The sequence below is a fragment of the Mytilus trossulus genome, chromosome 8 (assembly GCF_036588685.1).
Source record: "Mytilus trossulus isolate FHL-02 chromosome 8, PNRI_Mtr1.1.1.hap1, whole genome shotgun sequence".
In the NCBI taxonomy this organism is placed as follows: Eukaryota; Metazoa; Mollusca; class Bivalvia; order Mytilida; family Mytilidae; genus Mytilus; species Mytilus trossulus.
This window is the reverse complement of record NC_086380.1, coordinates 35,504,970-35,525,978: the sequence shown is the minus strand read 5'-3', so window position 1 is coordinate 35,525,978 and position 21,009 is coordinate 35,504,970. Positions and strand designations below refer to the sequence as shown.

The window sequence follows — 21,009 nt, the reverse complement described above, 5'->3', positions numbered from 1 at the left end:
TTTACTATTCTTATATTTCGATCGTATGCTGTACTGATACATCGTACAATTCAGAGTTGTCTAAATGGCAATTATAACCACACCTTCCTACGTTTGTACGGAATGGAAGAGCACTGCGAGGATTTGGTAATTAATTGTCATCATGTTGATTAATATCATGTGTGTATACAAAACAAAACTTTCTTGTTCATACAAGGAGAGGTACAGCTGCAATAGAGAACAGTGTTCTATACTTTCGGCTGTCATTAGAAATGTATGTCCATGTATGTCAGTGCTGTAAAACATTCCGTATTGCCGTTAAATCAATTATTAAGCAGATTTTACATATATGTATACGGAAATGCTTACTCTTACGGAGCACCTGATTTCACTCCCAGTTTTTAGTTGAGTTCGTGTTGTTTCTTATAATTATTATTTATAACTGTTGATGCAAATGTGTTTTGGTTTTATGAGTCTTTTTTTACTCCTTGGTTTTGATTGTTATTATCTTTTTATACAAAATACAATAGTAACACAAAAGAGGATGAAGTTCAGTTACATTATTTTTGAGACTATGCATCCGTGTAATATTTCAAATATTATACCATAAAAATGAAATCCTCTCATGAATAACTACAATTTAGATTAAAATGTATCTCATGCGATTTATTTAATATTATTGGTCAATAAGTATAAACATTCTATCAGTAATTACATAATTCAATACATCAAAGTATATACATTTCAATAATGGTGATGACAAGCAGGTTTACAGTTAGTTTCTACAGTGACTTCAATTCCATAATGATCTGATAAAGGATATGATTTTCCATGTAGGGCTTGATCCATTACTCTCTGTGGTAGAAATTAAAAAAAGAAAGATTTCAAATCACCAAGTTTATTAACAATTTAATCACCGGAATTATAATAACACACATGTTGAAAATAGCGGAATCTATATCTCTGAGTCATGTATGTTATATTTTGTGATATGTTGTTCGTGATGTTTGATAAAAATATTTGTGTAAAACTACTATCAACGGTAAAGTTAAAATCTACTTTAATTTTTAATACATTTTCTGATTGTAAAAAATCGGTCATGACTTGATATGAAAGACTTTGAAAATAATAATAGTTTGTACAACAAATAACTTATCCACACATTGTGGGGTAGGTGTTTCCCAAAAAGTGAGTCATTTAAAACGTATTTGTATTTACATTTGAATATAGTCAAATGAAATCGTGAGGTCGTTCTAAAACATATGTAAAACAGTATATATGACAAGAGTGTGTTAAAAATCATATCATATATTCTTCTTTAGTCATAATAACCTTCTATCATTACCGGACTGAACAAAGAAATAACACGACGGGTGCCGTATACGCTGCATGAAAATATGCTTACCCTTCCGGAGCACCTGATTTCACTCCCGGTTTTTAGTGGAGTTTGTGTTGTTTCTAATTTATTATTTATAACTGTTGATGTAAATAAACTCATCATAGATACCGGGACTAAATAGAGTATATAAACGTCTTTTGGTTTAACGAGTCTTTGTTTACTCCTTGGATTTGATTGTTAATGTCTTATATACATTTCCTGTAGTAAGATTAACTAATATATACAAAATACTACTTCAAGCAAAATGCGCCAAAACAGTTTTATGCTACATTCTTTCAGTTTTTCCTATAGTCAGACACAAAATGTAAAACTAAACGCAGCTTATGCTCAGTCATCACGTATTTATTTTCTTGAGAAAGTCAAGGGAAGACAGAAAATGCAGAAATACACTTAACTATGTATTCAGGTGAAATTTAAAAAGAAACCATGATTTAAAATTCATACCTTTAATCAGAAAGGCGTCTGTTAAGGAGCAAAATAAGCTCAAGACATGAATAGGTTATGGAACACCTTTTCGAGATAATTTTTTTTAAATAGCGAGAAAAGGCTGACTAGGACTTTTACCTTATATATAGCATTGACATTAATTAGTTCTCAAATAATAAGAAAAGAAATCTTCTTTTCGCTTATATTTTGATAATGCCATATTAATGGCCTTTTTTATGAGCTATTGAAAGGTAAAACAGGTGATATGAGAAAAAAAAGGTTTATCCTGTATCGTATGAAGAAAAACAAAGTAGTCCAAATATCCAACAAAAAACCTAAACCTGAAATGACTACATCCTTAAAGAATGGGTAAAGTACATGTATATACACGAAATGTATGTAGCTATTATCAATATATATAAATAAAATTAAATGTAATCGCTGCAAAGAACATAAATAGACCTAAAATATTAGATCGCTTAGCCAAATATAATGCGCCTGCTTTAATCAATCAAATGTTCCGAGTCTTTCAAATCGCTGCGACAGTTAGTGCGCACAGATATTTCTGCTCCGTAGTGGTCAGACAATGGGAACTCCTTTTCAGGCGAAAGTTGGTCAAGTACTCTCTGTAATAGTAAGAAAATGTGTGCTCTTTCTTTTGACATTGAAATTATGATAAAAGATTGTATATGTCAACTTATCAATTTATATTGTAGAACATAAAGTATAGTAATTTTTCGAAAAATATTTACCAAAATCAAGGAAATACATTTTACATAAAATAGAAATTATGAAAGTGTGCTTTATAAAAATGAAAAGAGTAAACTATATAGCAGTAGATATATTTGACATATTTTTTCAAGTTTTTTTTCAATTATAGTTTTGTGAAAGAGCGACATCAACAGATATGAAAGCAACACACTAATCACAAAGCAACGCACAGCACCTGCCTTTTTTTAGATACTAGCTAGTTTATTACTCAAACATCCAAAACCAAATACTATTTTATAAAATTTGATTCCATAACCAATGGGGTTTTTTTAGTGTTTTTTGCCTCGTGTTATAATTTATAATACATGTACCTTAGCTCCTAAAATTTTATATCCACGGGTGAGAATATGATCTATAATGCTGGTATCATCGTGTCCAGATGTCAATGTGTTTTCGTGTGGTGAATACGTAGGTTTTCCTACCAGCTCTGCGTAGGGAGAACGCAGATTACCTTTCATAAACTGTTCAAAAGACGCTGAAATTATAATAAGGTTTTATTGAAAATTGTGCTGAAGTACAAGTGAATGTTGTTTTTTTTTGCCTATTTTACAAACTACTTCAATAATGACATGGAGTGGAATCTCAATTAAATGTGTGTTTATTCAGTTTCTATGTAAAATGAGAAAAAAATCCCTATTCAACATCACAAATAATGATGAGATGCTGAAAGTTTGTTTCTGGATATCAGGATAAGGCCTGATTTGCGGGAATTCGGGTAGAGCCTTACCTTTATACATGTATGTAGTACGTGTCCCTCTCACATATTGTAAGGGAGCTACCATTTGATTTTTATGGGGGCTAGGATGAAATTTGAAAAAAATAGGCAGGACAGGAGTTTTGATTAAAAAAAAAGGCAGGATGAGACACTTTCAAAAAAAAAAAGTCAGGATGACAATTTATGTAAGAAAAATCAGGATAAACTTTAAAAAAAAAAAAAGCAGGACAGGATAGAGTAAAAAATAAAAATGCAGGACAGAGATTACAACTAAAAAAAATACAGGACAAAATTTTTCATTCTAGCCCCCCCCCCCCCCCCCCCCCCCCCCATAAAAATCAAATGGTAGCTCCCTAAAATAAAGCAATCTCGTGTTATTCTTTATTTCAAAATGAATTGCATGAATATTTCCACAATAAAGTCATAGTGTACAAGTAAATAAAAAAAAAAATTGTAACTTATCGTGTTTTCGTGATTATAGTGAAAACATGTATTATAAATATTGAATGCTTCTTTTAGTAATTTCATAGGGTTGTAAAACATGTACTTCGGTCAACGCTTTTACACTCCAATGAGTTTACAAATAGAAGCTTTCAATTCTTCATTAAATCAGATGTTGTGTGTTTAGTCCTGTGAACCTCATTGTTACCAACGTGTTTAGACTTGTATAAACTAGTTTGATGACGTCAGGAACAAGAGCTCCTTGCTGGAATTGATAGAATATATGATCCTGATATAATCCTTAACCTTTGTATAGGAATTATTTGTATTAAAAATCACTTATACAGTTGATAAATAGAAATAAGAAGATGTGGTAAACTGTATGGGTGACAATGAGACAACTTTCAATCCGAGTCACAAAATGTTAAAAGTAAACAATTAAAGGTCAATGTACGACCTTCCGTACAGAACTATGGCTCACACCGAACAGCAAGCTATATTAAAAGGCACCAGAACGAGACAAGGACTTTATTCTGATTACAGTTTCTGGGTTAAGTTTAGGTTCATGTGGACCCTATGGATAAAATGACCGTATGTTCACCTCAAAATTTACTCTGAGTACAGACAAACCTGCGCATCTGTAAACAAAATTCAAGCATAGCATGCCTTAGACACTGTGTATCATCGCCACCGGAAATTGGGTACTAACGAAGCGGAGAGAAATAGAAAAAAAAGTAAACAAGTTAAGAATTCGTTCAATTTAAAGCATTTCCACTCATTTGATGAGGGTGCCGCTGAAGAAATGATTTTCTGATATATAATTCTTTTAATTATTAGTCCGATAAGTACAAAATTAATACAAGATTTTGTGTAATACTCCAAAACTTGCCCCTTAGTACCGGAAAATTTCGAGGTCGATCGTCCTCTGTAGCCCCATTCTCAAGATATTGAACTGTTTTTCAATATTTTTCCAAACACGTTTTTAGATTATTATAGTGTGGCATCATATTTACTGAAATTTGTTGTCAAAAAGATGTATTTTAAAGAATATAGACCATAAAAAATAAAGTCTAGGGTACGGCAACTTGCTCGTGTTGACAAATTTACTGTATGGCAACTTGTTTTCAACTGTATGGCAACTTGCTAATTTTAGAATAGTTATTTACCGTCTTTTCAAAGAAAATAAAGTTTTAAGTTAAAATATCTAAGGTGGGGGAGGGGGTACCCTTTTATGTTAAACTGTTTTTGTCCTTTTCAAGGTTTTAATTTGTTTAAAACTTTTATTTGACTGATAAATTTTAAAAACTGTTAACTGTTTTCGACCACTGTCTGTAATCTGTTTTGTTAAAATTTGCAATGTTGTTAACTGTTTATTTGAAATTGAGATTCCTGTTATCCGTTACTTAATACTTAAAGTGTTCACTGTTTTTGACATTATTTTCTCTGTTAACTGATATTAACTGTTATTTACAAGAATCACATCAAAATCTCTTTCTTTACGTTGCTTCCGCAAAGGAGTGACATATTCAGCATATATGTAACTGTACATGTCTTTAAAAAATCTTTGAGTATAGCAAGCCCTTAATTAAATTGAGAATGGAAATGAGGAAAATGTCAAAGAAACAGAAGCCCGACCAAATAGAAGAAACAACCCAACGCAACGATAAAATTATGCACTATGGTGGGTGTCAATTCACAGATAGGAAAAAAAAAATTAAACACCCTCTTTCCCTTCCTTCCAAATAGATAATGCTTACTATTTGAGTTATGCATGTGTATATTTATGGAAAAGAGAATCGTCCATAGATTTGATTTCCAATAGTAATAATGGTGAAATATAATCTTTTTTTGTGTGTAACAATGGCAACAATCAGCATTTTATTTTATACCAAATATTGCAAAATAGGGGGTTGAACACGTCACAAAGATCTAATAAAATTGGTCCAAAGGGAAATTTCAATTTTCAATCAATAAGAGTGATACCTTTCCTGAAACCATAGACATATATCTATCAAGAGGTGAAACAAATCAAATGCATTTCTGTTGTTTCTCCATAAAATTGAATTGAAAAGATCGAGCGTCAAATCTTTGTTGAAAAACAATACAAAATTTCTAAATCTATGGCGGTACGGATAGGAACGTATGGACGTTCAAACTGAAAAGTGGCTTATAAAACATGCTAAAAACAATCTAAATAGATATAGGAAGATGTGGTGTGAGTGCCAATGAGACAACTCTCCATCCAAATAACAATTTAAAAAGTAAACCATTATAGGTTAAAGTACGGCCTTCAACACGGAGCCTTGGCTCACACCGAACAACAAGCTATAAAGGTCCCCAAAATTACTAGTGTAAACCCATTCAAACGGGAAAACCAACGGTCTAATCTATATAAAAAAAAAGAGAAACGAGAAACACGTATATATTACATAAACAAACGACAACTACTGTACATCAGATTCCTGACTTAGGACAGGTGCAAACATTTGCAGCGGGATTAAACGTTTTAATGGATCCAAACCTTCTCCCTTTTTCTGAAACAATAGCATAACATCACAACATAGAAAAACATAAGATAAAATATCAATTGGCAGACTTAACTCAATCAAAAAACGTATGATTATGTTCATATAAACCCACTAGGAAGGCTTTATTATTATTCAACTATCTAAAAATCAATTCAATTGTAGAAAAAAATTCATATTTAGAAAATTCACCATGGCTATAATGCAAAACTAAACTTGTAACTGTGTATTGATATACATGAAGCTGTCTCCTAAGTGAGCAATCATTTAACTACAAAAAAAGGGGGTAAAACTTCGGTTTAATGTTTGTTTCTTGAAACATATAAATGAACCAAAATTTAAAAGATGAAATAAATACAAGACTATATACAAATGTAGCAAAGGTTACGGACTCAAGTTGGGTCATGCAGGTGCAACAAATGATGCAGTGTTAAACATGTTAAGGGATATCTCATGCCCCTCTTTATGCGTCTAACCAATGTAGTTGTATATGCCTTTTATTTGTAATGTATCAAAAACGTTAAAAGGAAAGGCCACTTCTTATCCAGCTAAAACCCTGGTCAGTCCTATGATGAAAATAATTCAGATGTATATGGAATGTTTGATAAGTTATATTGACCCAGAGTACCTGGACGGAATTGTGAAAAAAGTACCATTTCAATTTGCAATTCGTAAAATAACTGAACAGTGTGGCCTTGTAGAAGAGGCCGAACATGAGGACTTGGTTCTCAAATTGATGTCAAATTTTCTAGTCTAAGACTTCAGAAATGTAAAGATGGACCAAGGCTTTTTTTTTATCTGCTCAGAGTTCTTAATTGGGACTTGGAGATGAAAGAGCGCTTCAATTTGTGACACCTTACATGTTACTTTCTGATTTATACACCGGTTTTGATGATTTAAAAATAAATATCAGTAAACCTTCGTAATTCCTTTTAATAAAATCATGTAAGCAATGAGTCGTATGAATACCCTGACTGAGATGTATCCATAATTTATAAGAGCCTTCGCCATAAAAAAAAATGTTCGCGCCCTACAGTATTCACTCATTCTATCTGTTTGTTACACTTTCCTACGTCATGACGATAACACAAGTTTGCTACAACTGATTGACATACAACATTTACTCAACAATATACATAACCAGAAGAAGCCTCCCTTTTGCTGTTTGAAGCATTTTCGATATTCATGACATAGTCCTTTTTCTTTGAGTCAATCACTCCGTCTGCTTTTCCATCCGTTCAATTGTCTGTCCATGTGTCAAAAAAAAAATATGGTACTTGCTTGTGTCTTCTGAAAATTAGTCAGCTTTATAAATGACTCCTTATGGAGCTTGGCATTTCTGCGACTTTGTACAGTGGTTTTCAAACTTTTGAATACATCAGTGTAAATATGCACTTCCCCTTTTTGTTGCTTTTTGGTTTGTTTGGGAAAAAAGGGTAAATTAAAGTTGCTGTTAACTCTTATCAGCATTTAAATTTGTTGTTAACTGTCAAGTTTTGCCCAAATCGAGGTGTTGTTAACATGTTAACGGACTCCCTCCCCCATCTAATTATGCATTGGATAAAATGCTTTAGATAGAAATACCATTTGCTTGACAATATTTAGGATGTATGCAAATTATATATTTTCAAAAAGAAACTGGCGAGAAAATTAATTCGAAATGCAATTCACGATTTGTTTCTCCTTACATTCGATAAAAACAAAGTATTTTCTTAATTTTGTCTGTCCGAATTCTCGATCCTGTGATTCGGTGGTTGTTTAGTTTAAACAATATTTTTTTTCAAATAAATTGAATTGGATTGGGAAACAGGCATAGCCTATGTAAGCCCATGTCGTTTCTTCATCTCTATCTTATTTGTTGTTTTCATAAATTGTTTTATTACACTGTATATGAGTTAAGCCGTTAGTTTTCTTGTTGAGTCCTTCCACATTTTTCTGTCGGTGCTTTTTATAGCCGACTATAACATGTATAAGGTACGAGTTTTCGTTGTTGAAGGCCGTACGATAGCATATAATTGCTTGCATACACTTTATTTTATCTGATGGATAGTTATCTTATTTGCTATCATACCACATCTCCACTGTTTTTATCTAAAAAAAAAAGCTAGCACCAAAAACAGATGAATGGACGGTTTATTTTATTGAATTTACACAATTTCAACCTAACAACAAATAAGACAACAGTCGTTAGTAGTATAACGATATATAAATGTATACAGGATAATATCGTTGAAAAAAAACTTTTTGTACAAAATCGAAAAGCGGTACGCAAAGATGCCTTCTGAACTGAATTAACGGCATATATTTAATAATATTTGATAAGTACGACATTTTGTATATTTGTAAGCCTGTAAAGCTTTGATATCAACAAGATATCGTCACTTGATATTATCTAAGCAGTGATTAATTTCCTCTTAAAATTATAATAAATTGCAAGACGCCGTACAGGCAAAAGTTGTTATTTTGCGATTCGCCGTACAACGTCCTGCAATTCGCCGTACAATAAACAAACAATGTTTTTGTCCATATTCTTTAAAATACATCTTTTTGACAACAAATTTCAGAAAATATGAAGCAACACTATAATTATCGAAAAACTTGTCTGGAAAAATAATGAAAAACAGTTCAATATCTTGAGAATGGGGCGACAGAGGACGATCGACCTCGAAATTTTTCGGTACTAAGTGGAAAGTTTTGGAGTATTACACAAAATCTTGTATTAATTTTGTACTTATCGGCCTAATAATTTAAAGAACAATATATCAGAAAATCATTTCTTCAGCGGCACCCTCATCAAATGAGTGGAAATGCTTTAAATTGAATGAATTCTTAACTTGTTTACTTTTTTTTCTATTTCTCTCCGCTTCGTTAGTACCCAATTTCCGGTGGCGATGATACACAGTGTTAGATAAATGTATTTTTAGTATGTTTTATGTTTTAGAAAAATAAAAACTTATCAGGATTTTGCCGTGCACTTTTTTTCATTCCTCCAGAAGGTGCCAAAATAAACTAAGTTGGGAAACAGGTTTGAGAACTTCCCCACAGGTAAAAATGAAAGTGAACATTTTTAATTGACATGGACATTAGGTGGACAATAGATACCTGACAATAATTGGTTATTTAACTGTGTACCTGAGTGGACGATATCAAGGTAAACTTAACTGTTTGTTAGTTTTATCATCTTCTGCAAAGACGAAAAAAAGTGTACGGCAAAATCCAGTTAAGTTATGAAATTTCTAAATCATACAATGCATTTGAATTCTATTTATCTAGGGCATGCTATGCCTTAAAACTTTTCCAGATGCACAGGTTTGCCTGTACTCAGAGAAAATTTTGAGGTGAAAATACGTCCATTTTAGCCATAGGTTCCACATGAACCTTAACATATCAATGAAAAAAACTTAAGACATAATTTAGATACGAAGGATGGGAAACCTATGGAGATTGAAAAAACACACACAAGCAAGCACTATTTTCTTCTTGAATTTACTTAAGAATTGAATGCTTCTTTTTGTAAATTTATTGGGGTGTAAAAGCGTTGACCGAAGTACATTTTGTATGAAGCGCGGAAGCGCTTCATACTAAAAATGTGCGCACGGTCAACGCTTTTACAACCCTATAAAGTTACAAAAAGAAGCATTCAATACTTATAATTACATTTTTTAGCTATGATCATGAAAACACGAATTTTATAAATTTTGTATATTATTCACCTGTGAACTTTATTGTGGGACCACGTGCTATCATGAATGAAAAGTTTTATTGAGTGACGCAATTGCTTACGGAATAACAAGTGATGTGCCGTTAGCCAATCAAAATAAAGTATTATAATGAAACATACATCTAATGTAATTATTTATAAATACGATTGATATATCCACATACCTGATGTCACATAATGTATATGCCTAGATGATATAGATGGTCCAGAATTCATGTCACCCATCAATAAGATGTCTTTTTCATGTCGGATGTGACGTAATAATGATATCGTTTCAAACAGGTTTTCTGTCTCTCCGTCAGCAAAGAAGGAAGATTGGAACACTGTAAAATAGTCGCAAAATGAAAGTGGTCATGCGTAAGAATGTTAAGTGTAGAGTGAAAAGTTGCAGTAGTATTTTAGTTCTCTAGTTGTTAAAATCTATGAAATACGAAACACTCAAGAGCGCATAAAACAATTAGATAGTATTATGCATTATCAAAGTCCACAATACGATATTAGGCAGATTTTATAGTAGAGTTTAATACATGTACTCTAACGGTACCAACACAGAATCTGCTCACCCTTCCGGCGCACCTGAGACTCCTTCCCAGTATTTGGTTAGGTTCGTGTTGCTTAGTCTTTAGTTTTCTATGTTTTATATTTTTGTTTGTCTTTTTCTTTTTTAGCCATGTCGTTGTCATTTTATTTTCGATCTATGAGTGTGAATGTCCCTCTGGTATATTTTGTCTCCCTGTGGTGTTCGGGTACATGAACCTGCTTAAGGATTTAAGAAATATAAACCAACATAGAAATTCTATGTCCATGTATAAGCTCTAATATATAGATGTCTGTCAGTGCAGTACTGGGCCGTACTAAATGAACACGGTTATTTCCATGTATGAGAAAACTACCCTTGTTGCAAATATAACAATGCTCTGGAGTCGATTTCACAACAAAAAAAAACTTACGACTAAGTTTTATCTTTTATTAGTATACTGAATTTTCATGACTTACGATCAATACTAGTCGTAAGCTTTTTTTGTGAAATCGTCTCTTGATCTCCAACAGGTAAGAGGGATTATCGCTATTTTGTGTCTTTTTCCTTTGATCTTGTTTTGTGATAATTTTCATATCATGCTTCTCGCTTGAGATGGAAAAATTATTGCTAAAAACTAAGGAGACTACGTGGCGTTGCTAACGAAATTGACATTGAAATTGACATCGTCGTCATAGGTAAAATAGCGATAAACAGATTATCATTGGTCATCTCAACTCGATTGCTATTCTCACTTTCGCTGTTCCAGCTCAAGCGAGAAAATCAATCTCGTTGAGATAATCAACGATAATCTATAATTATTATACATGTATATAAAAATTAAAAAGATTTAAATTATATATAATTGCCAATGAGACAGTTCTCTATCAGGTACCGGATGACATGTAAGTTTACAACTATAGGTCACCAAAAAACCGAGCAAACCCCAAACCGCGTAGCACGCCTATCAAAAGGCCACGCACTGATAAATGTAAAATAATAAAGGCCTGATTTATGTAGAAAACAAAGAATTAAAACCAAATATGATATACAGCAAAAAACGACATCTTCTGAATGACAGGCTCCTGACTATGGACAGGCACATTATGTAGCTATGTTAAACTAGTTTTTTTGGCGTCAAACCGGAGGCAGTGGTGTATCAGACATAAGAACAAACTATAACAGTAAGTTCAAAAGAGCTTAACTCATCGGATCGATGATTCAAAAAGACTTTTTTTGCTTATAGATACAAATAGGATTGGATACACAGTTAACCAACTTATAAAGTGTAATCCTTTACTTAACATTACATTTAGAATTATAATGAGCATGCACTGTTCAGTAGGTCTAACTTGAAATTAATATTAAAATTAGGCATTTGCATAGGACATTACAATTTAAAAAAAAAAATTAGAGAATTGAGAAATATCAGATCGGTACATAGCAGGAAAAAAACACAGGACGTGGCAGGGTATTTATACATCTCACAACAAAAAAGTCACTAGAATAGGTACATAGATACTTAAAAGATCGATATGTTTACCTGGATTTGTAAACAACATCTCCGTACAAATAAAGGATGTCCTATCCCGTTTGAAATAGCGCAGCCAAACATCCATTGTCGTAATGTTTTGTGTTAAGTACTAAATCATATAATCCAATTTATATTAATATAGCCCTACAGGTGTCTGTTTCTTTGTTCGACTTATACTATAGGTTTCCTGAATATAAATTGAATGACATTTTACCTTGTGCAATTGTATCATTTGCAGGTGTCAGATGAGTACACATTATTTCTCCTAACTCTTGTACCTACAAAATATACGGAGTTTTGAATTTATTGTTATTTGTGTAACGTCACTCAAGTACATGTAGCAGATATTTCAAATTAATTTATACGAAAACATATTATAAAATTAAAATTTTTTTTTCAATATTGATGCAACTTAATCAATAAGGATCGATCGACATGACCTAGCTTCAAAGACTTGTACCATTGAATTGACGTACATCTAACGCAACAAGCGCGAGGTAGTCCTCGTTTTGACGAGGGGTATTTTACCAGCTGTGTGATAAACCACTACTATTATTTGATATATCAACAAAGGAAGATACTTATTTAAAAGAGAAAAAAAAAGAACATTAACAAATACAGAAGACTTGAGGACGAAACACTTTTTTTTATCTGCATACAGAACGACTAGCTTGAAGTTAGAATATTTATAAACTAACAACATGTACTCTTTTCAATGTTTGATTGAACTATTAAATATTATCTGGAATAACCGAAATTTTTTATAAAACACATACCCTCGCCGTTATAAATTCCCTTCTGAAGAATGGCCTAACTCCATGAATGAATGGTGTACGTTTAGGAGTCCATAACTTCCGTTTACTTAACACTAACAATCCTGGAATGTTCATCTGGAGTGCTTGTGGTCCTAAGCAATGTTTAGAAATGTGCTCTGGACCACTAACTAAGATACAAGTTATACAAAAATCAGACAACTCAAGCATTTTGCATTGTTTGAGAGCACAATCTAGAAGTCCAAGCAAGGTTTGACCAGTTGGGTGGCATTTTTGACTGAAACATGTTAAAAACTGCATGCTCTTAGTTCCTTGGCAAGGAGCTTTCTGCATCATACTATAGCTAAGCCTACCATGACTATCGTGGAGAGAACTGTACGAGTACGGATAAGTAAACATTAATCTATGTACTGTTTCTTTAACATCCCTCCCATAAAAAACCTACAATCATAAAAATTATATATTATGAAACTAAAAGAAATGTTTAAGTCAATAATTTTTACAATCCTCCCATACACAACTACATTACTAAATCTAAGAATTAATATATGAATTGAAGATTTTTAATAAAAAAGGGGGTAAATAAAATTTTATATGTGTAATGTAAAAATCAATATGGATTTGTCATTTTAGACTTAAATGCGATTTGAATTTTTACGATTTTGAGAAAAATCCTGATAAATTCATATAAAATATTTCCAAATGCGAGTTTAAATTATTGCGTTTTCAACTCATTAATTTCTGAATTTACAGTAGTCAGATCTGGAGCATTCCTGTTGGATGAAAGTATTACGGAAATTTCTATTTTTAATTCATACATGTACCTTCATCACTGGTATTTGGTTGGGTTCCTGCTGCTGGATTTTTTATTTTCCTGTTTGATGTTTTTTGTACTTGTTTATCTTTTCTTTATCTTTTTTTTTAATCAAGGCGTTGTCATTTTCGCTTTGAATTTTGAATCTTCTGCCTTTTTAACAAACTGTAAATTGATGAATGATAAAAGAGGTACGAAAGATACCAAAGGGACAGTGAAACTAATAAATCTAAAACAAACTGACAACGCCATTGCTAAAAATGAAAAAGACAAACAGACAAACAATAGTACACATGACACAACATAGAAAACTAAAGAATAAACAACACGAACCCCACCAAAAACTATGGGATATCTCAGGTGCTCCGGAAGGGTAAGCAGACCCTGCTCCACATGTGGTACCCGTCGTCTTGCTTATGTGATAACAAATCCGGTAAATAGTCTAATTCAGTAGGTCACGTAGATAATGCACATGCTTTATATTAAGTCGTGATACTAAATATTTTAATAATTTGTTTTACTGCAATGATCTCTTACATGTATTGCTACTTATTATAACCTAACATTACGATTTATCTTACCTCTTGTAAGCAAATGACATCACTACGTAAGTCTTTTAGGGCGGGAACCAATAGTTCTCTTCTCTCATCGTAATACTTAACAGTACTCGGTTGTAGTCCGGTGTTAAAGGTCACAAGTTTCTTTGTAAGACACTTTTCGTCCGAGCCGTACACAAGTGAGAGTATACAGCCAAACACCAGATAATAATGATGAACAAACATGGTCTGAGCTAATAATAACAAATAGTAATTATAGATTAATAAAGAAATAGTAATTTTCCTCTAAAAAGTATAAAGATTTACATGGCAATGACAAATAAATAAAAAGTTTCAAATTTAACTACATACAATGTATGTACATGTAACTATCATTTATTTGATCATACATTACTATGTTTAGAAAGAGATTTTTTTTATAGCGGAAGAGAGAATTTAAAAAAAAATTAATCTAAATATACACTCATCATTATTTCAACTCTACGTACATTTTAAAAATATTTTTTTCGCTCAAGATTAGATAAGATAGTCCCAGGGTCGGATCCAGCAATTTTAAAAAGGGGGGTTCCCTACCCAGGACAAAAAGAGGAGGGGGTTACAACTATATGTCCCCATTCAAATATTCAAATGCATTGATCGGCCAAAAAAAGGGGGGTTCTGACCCCCCCCCCCACACACACACACACTCCGGATCCGCCAATGAGTTCATTACTGTTAAATACAAACAGTCAATATAATTTTTAACATTGACTCAAATTAACATAGGAGCAACAACAGTCGTGTGTAAATGACAAAATAAATCTAACTTTGCTTCTTTTCCATGTATCCCCTTTTTTGTAAAATCGGGTATGTAAATTATAATCCATTATTAAATTTACCCGCCAAAATAATACTTCGACTTTCTCTAACGCCTCATTTCCCCCAGGGTCGGATTCAGTAATTTAAAAAAGGTGGGTCTCCCAACCCAGGATAAAAAGGAGGGGTTCCAGCTACAAAAAATGTATATGTCCCAATTCAAATGCATTGATCGGACAAAAAGAGGGGTTTTAACCCCCGGATCCGCCAATGTCCCCTCTCTGAAACCTTGAAATTAAACATGAAAAATCTGATATAATAGTAACAAAAAATAACTTACGAGATTTATTATATGACGATGACTTATCCCTACAATAACAAGTGTACTACTGTAGAAGTCGGCTTTGCAGATGTTATTTACATAAAACGTATGTTTCATTTACTTTGATTCGTCGAATCCTATAGATTTTATAATAACACTATTAAATACATTAAGGAACGTACAACCTCATGAAACGAACTTAATATCCTGCTTAATGAATAAAAGAGTTCACGACCACAGATGGCGTTATACACCGTAGTTAAGATACAAAAATTTAATAATGTTGTTCTTTACTTGTATAAACCACATTATTAACTGACTTCATGTAAAACAGGTTTTAAAAATAAAAACCACTGTATAAATTATACTGCTTACGAACCTATGAAATGTTCGTCTAGTTCATCTTGTTAATCTGGTTAATCTTGATATAATATGTTTTCCTTTTTTTCAATCTCTTCAGCAAGAACCTTAAGAATTTAATTTAATTTTATTGAGATTAATCCAGGGGGTTTCCAGGGGTCGGAACTCCCCTTTTTTGGGCCGCTCAAGTTTTTGAATGGGGACATATAGTTGGACCAACTTTGTGTTGGGTTGAAAACCCCCCTTTTTTAAATGGCTGGATCCGCCCCCGACCAAAAAGTAGAACACATACAAAGGCCGTCAAAGGATATCCACGCAGTAAGAAAATCCCGCATCACACATTCGGAGACAGCTCAATTGGTTTCTTGTTTATTTCTTGTATTTGTAATTGGTAACTGTTGCATCTACATTTGTACTCTGTATATGGTTAGGTTTGATATATGATACCGACAGAACAGAAGACACGTACCTTGTCTATGCACCCAGTTTGGCTCCTTACGTTTTTTGTTTATACTTTGTTTCTCTTCTAAATGGATTTATGAGATTTTGATTTAATGTATTTATATAATACTGAATTGGTAGGACATAATCCCCATCGAATGGCTTTGCTACGGTATAAAGAGAACAATGTATTTGTGAAGATTCCAAAACAAACAAACCTGGCGGAAAATCACCCTTGTTGGTTGATTGGCAAACTTGTTGTTGCGATGGAATATAAAGAATGTCCTGTACCATAAATTATTGTGAAGAGTTTTGTTCGAAGTCTTCTACTACACATGTATAAAGCTGTTGTTTTCCTTAATAATAGTTGCGTTTAAAAGCTCACATTCCTGGTAGCACTAACGCATGGGTTTGTTTAAAATATTGAACACAAACAAAACATGCAAAACAACCCTGTGTAGTTTAGACAGATGTCTATTCCATTAGTTCAGCGTTTCATTAATTATTGTTTGTTTAATGTCTAGTGGCAAATATTTCGTGCATATTTAAAAGGATCACAAACTAGGAATATTTACTAATCAAACTCTACACAGTAAGTCCACCGGTATAAGTACAGGAAATCTTGATTGTCTCTCCCTAATGAAGTTATAACATTTGTCCTTGATATAAGCCACATATTACCCCATGAAAGAGTTGCTGGAAGGGTTGTATGAAGTTAGAGAATGTTACTCATAGAAGTGAGAGTTTAGCTAGCTTAAAACAAGGTTCAATCCACCATTTTCTACATCAGAAAATGCCTGTACCACGTCAGGAATATAACAGTTGTTATCCATTTGTTTGATGTGTTTTGACTTTTGATTTTGGACTTTCTTTTTTGAATCTTCATCGGAGTTCAGTATTTTTGTGTTTTTACTTTTTACTCTTATAATGTAATCGATGCATAAGATAAAACAATAATATAGGGTTATTGCATGAATATTGGGGAATATTGTCCCGAGTAGAATTTTATATTGCACGAGCTTGCGAGGGACAATATTCATGCAATAACCCTTTTTATTGTATAGCAATATAATATTTGAAAGTAAAACTAAGATTTTGTCGGTGATGACGTCATGAATTTTGAAGTTTTATTGCACTAGTGCAATATTAGAATTTATTGCACGCTAACCTTTGGTTACTTTCTGTTGGAAATATTATATTGCTTTACAATAATAATTAATCCATTTTTTACAGTGGTCGAGGTTTAACACTTAGTTTAGGTAAACCTTCTCTGCTTGGTCCTTGCAGATCGTGTGTACCAACGCTTCAGCTTATCAATATAAACATTTGTGATTCTCATAGGAAAAAAAGTAAGAAACGACACAAATAATGCCCCTGTTTCTAATTCAATGAATCATAGTTAAAAAGTAATAATTTGATAGGAAGTCTACTTATTATGTTCAAAATTTACATATTAAAAGATGGGCAAAAGATACCAATGAAAAATGCATACTCATAAGTAAACTGTCAAACGCCATATCTTAAAGGGAAAACGACGAACAAACAAACAACAGTACAATTAAAGCATGATACGCCTTTCGCTTTTTCAAAGAACATGTTCCATTATTACTAAAAGTCCTATCAAACAATTTATGGAAAAAGTAAGAGACAGGGGCGGATCCAGCCATTTTAAAAAGGGGGGTTCCAACCTAGGACAAAAGGGGGGGTTCCAACAAAATGTCCCCATTCAGATGCATTGATCGGCCAAAAAAGGGGGGTTCCGGGCCCCCCTCCTAAATCTGCCAGTGAAGGAGGTTATTTTGATAGAGACCGGTATAAATCAAACAGTCACAAAAGTTTCATGATAACTGCTTGAAGCACTTAACTGAAAATGGAAAAATTCCCCTTTTGAATGATAGAACCTTATAAAAATCCTTCTTAGAATAGGCTTGTAACATTATATGTGATATACCAAATGTTATTTATAAAAATAATTCGATTAAAACAGCCCTAATACGGATAAATCGGCATGTGCAATACTGATAACGTTCCACTGTCGATATAAATCAAGAGCTCATATTGCTTTTCGAACAGGGTCAATACAGATAAAAGCTGTATTGGCCCATGGGCTAATACAGGACGTTTACTTCCGGTTTCAATTTCCAACGCCATTACTTAACTTTGGGGGTACATTTGTGTAATCATAAAATAAAAAGGTTAAATGATGTGCAATGTTAACTTTTTTAACGTTTTGCAGTCTTGAAACGGAAATGGTCACAGCCTTTTCGAGTACGACATTCTATAATATTATTGACACTGTTGCATTTCCGTTCAGGTAACAATCATCACATCAAAACGCAGACTTCTACTTCTACTTCTATGTGGTTAATCTGCAGTCGGAAAATCCATAACGCAAATATACTGTGCGCGTGTGTCAACCAGTACACGCCAAGTTAAAAATAACAAACTTTGTGTATTTACAGGAACAAAAACAAATAAAATTATGTGATGTTTGCAACAACTGTACTGGGTTAAAATCAGGCATCAATAGTTACGCCAGGAACTGCCACACCCAGACCCGGAAGGCGACTGTTGTGGGAGCTTGGATGGCACATTCAGGTAGTTGGTTCCAGTCAACAATTGTTCTTGGGATGAAACTGTATTTATAGGCATCCGTTGAAGTGCTGACTCTGGAAAACATGTCTCTGTGGTATTGTCGGGTTGTTACAGTTGGTCTTCTGATGTAATCTGGAATAATGACTGATGCTTCTCCATGTAGGATCTTATAAAGGAGTATGAGCCTGGCTCCTTGTCTGCGTGTTGCTAGTGTTGGCCAGCCAAGTGTCTGTAGGATGTTGGTTACAGTTCCTGGTTCCCGAGAATAGGTTGAAGTTACAAATCGGACAGCTCTTCGTTGTACCATCTCGATTTGGTTAATATGGCACTTTTTATATGGGTCCCACACTGCAGATGCATACTCAAGGTGTGGTCGGACTAATGTTTTGTATGCACTCTCTTTTATGTCTTGTGGGCACTTATTTGAGTTTCTTCTTAAAAATCCAAGTGTTCTGTTGGCTTTTGATGTTGCTTTTGTTATATGGTGGTCCCAATTCATGTCCTCGGATAGTTCTAAGCCGAGGTATGGGTAGTGCTGAACAGTTTCCAGGTAATGTCCCATCATATGGTAGTTGTGAACGACCGGATTGCGTTTTCTGGTTACCCTAAGGATGAAACATTTGCTGGATGGAATGTCATCTGCCAGCGTCTTGCCCATTCTACCAGTTGCGTAAGGTCTTGTTGTAGTTGCTGGCATGTATCTGAGTTGTGGACGCTTCTGTACAAAAGGGAGTCATCAGCAAAACAGTCGATATAGAATCGCCTATGTCGTTGATGTACAGCAGGAAACATAAGGGTCCAAGGACCGTCCCCTGGGGTACACCGGAACGTACTGCTTTCATATCACTCATTTCACCATCTACACAAACTCGTTGGTTTCGTTTGGTAAGCCATGCGCTTATCCAACCAAGAACATCTCCACGGATACCGTAATAGCTCATTTTCTGCAGTAGCCGCTGATGTGGGACTGTGTCAAATGCCTTGGAAAAATCTAAGACAAGCATATCTATCTGTTCTTTCATGTCCAGAGATCTTGCCACTGATTCTATGGTGTTCACCAGTTGAGTTTCACAGGAGCGATGTTGTCTGAAACCGTGTTGGTAGTCCACTAAGATGTTGTGTTTTTCCAAGTGGTTCATTACATGGCGATAGATAATATGTTCCATTGTTTTACAGCATATAGAGGTCAGAGAGACGGGCCTGTAGTTGACTGCTTGTGTGCGATCACCTTTCTTGTAGATAGCTGTGATGTTAGCTAGCTTCCAGTCTGATGGTACTGTCCCAGTTGTCAAAGTCTGGTTAAATATGTATGTTAAAAATGGTGATATTTGGTCAGCTGCCTCTTTTAAAATTCTAGTTGGTATCATGTCTGGTCCTATGGCTTTTGATGTGTCCAGCTTTTTGAGAAGTTTGGTTACTCCATTTTCTGTAACTCTTAGTATTTCTATGTCGTCGATCTTGCTGTTCCCAAGAGATGGCATTGTATTCATATCTTCGTCTGTAAATACACTATCATACTGTTTATTAATTATAGCAGCTTTCCCCTTACTGTCTGTTACTTCGGTTCCTGAGCTGTTCTTCAAGGTTGATATGTTGACAGTGTCTTTTTTCCTGGATTTGATATATTGCCAGAATTTCTTTCCCATGGTAGTTTTTTTCTGTTCTTCATTAGCACCGTCATCGTTCAATATACCCCTGATGTATTTATCGTGTGCTTCTGTCATGGTCTGCTTGACAATGTCTCTAGCTTTTCTGTATTTTTTCCAGTTTTCTGGTGTATTATAGTTTTTAGCTGTGTTGTATCTGCGTTGACGTTTTCTAATTAGTCGCTTAATGGTGTGGTTCATCCAGGGCACATCTTGTTTCCCATTGATGGTTTTTGGGGGACATGCTTGTTTACACTGTTGATAATTGTGTCTTTGAAAAAATTCCAGTTATCTTCGACGGAGTTCGTGAGCTTGTCTTTGTTCTTTAAATGATCTGTAAAGGCTTGGTCAATATCATTTTGTAGACTATTCATGTCGGCTTTTTTATAAATATAGACATTTCTTGGTTTTTTTCTGTATGTTTTTGCTTTGATGTTGATATCTGTAATCACGATTTCATGGTCACTCATTCCAGGCTGTGTTTGTGTTCTTTCTATAATTCCTGGGTTATTGGGAAGTATCAGGTCAAGTATGTTTTTACCTCTGGTGGGTTCTTTTACCATCTGAATGAAGTCATGTTCTGTTACTATCTCAACAAGTTTGGAGTTGATATCCTGTCCATACTGTGGGTTGATGTTCACCGTGGTATTGTCCCAGTTGATATCTGGCAGGTTAAAG

The 21,009-nt window shown here is 33.8% G+C and overlaps 1 protein-coding gene across 2 annotated transcripts; it reads right to left on the bottom strand.

The window, feature by feature from the left end:
• Positions 1-646: 646 nt before the first annotated feature.
• LOC134681868 (uncharacterized) lies at positions 647-14,399 on the bottom strand. 2 transcript variants are annotated; one of them, XM_063541512.1, is made up of 6 exons: positions 14,197-14,399; positions 12,805-13,242; positions 12,243-12,306; positions 10,142-10,300; positions 2,887-3,050; positions 647-834 (listed from the first exon to the last, which is right to left on the bottom strand). In XM_063541512.1, exons 1-6 carry the CDS (start codon positions 14,395-14,397, stop codon positions 724-726), a joined length of 1,137 nt encoding a protein of 378 aa, XP_063397582.1. In that variant the 5' UTR covers positions 14,398-14,399; the 3' UTR covers positions 647-723. The 2 variants fall into 2 exon arrangements, with proteins under 2 accessions (XP_063397582.1, XP_063397581.1); XM_063541511.1 differs by lacking the exon at positions 647-834 and adding an exon at positions 2,229-2,430.
• Positions 14,400-21,009: the final 6,610 nt, after the last annotated feature.

Bases quoted from the DNA above. Each gene is read 5' to 3' on its own strand.
- LOC134681868 (XM_063541511.1), bottom strand. From the start codon at position 14,397: ATGTTTGTTCATCATTATTATCTGGTGTTTGGCTGTATACTCTCACTT. The intron at 12,307-12,804 runs GTATGTGTTTTA...TATATTTTGTAG, and splicing joins GGGAATTTATAACGGCGAGG to GTACAAGAGTTAGGAGAAAT. The intron at 2,431-2,886 runs GTACATGTATTA...TTACTATTACAG, and splicing joins ATAAAATTTTAGGAGCTAAG to AGAGTACTTGACCAACTTTC.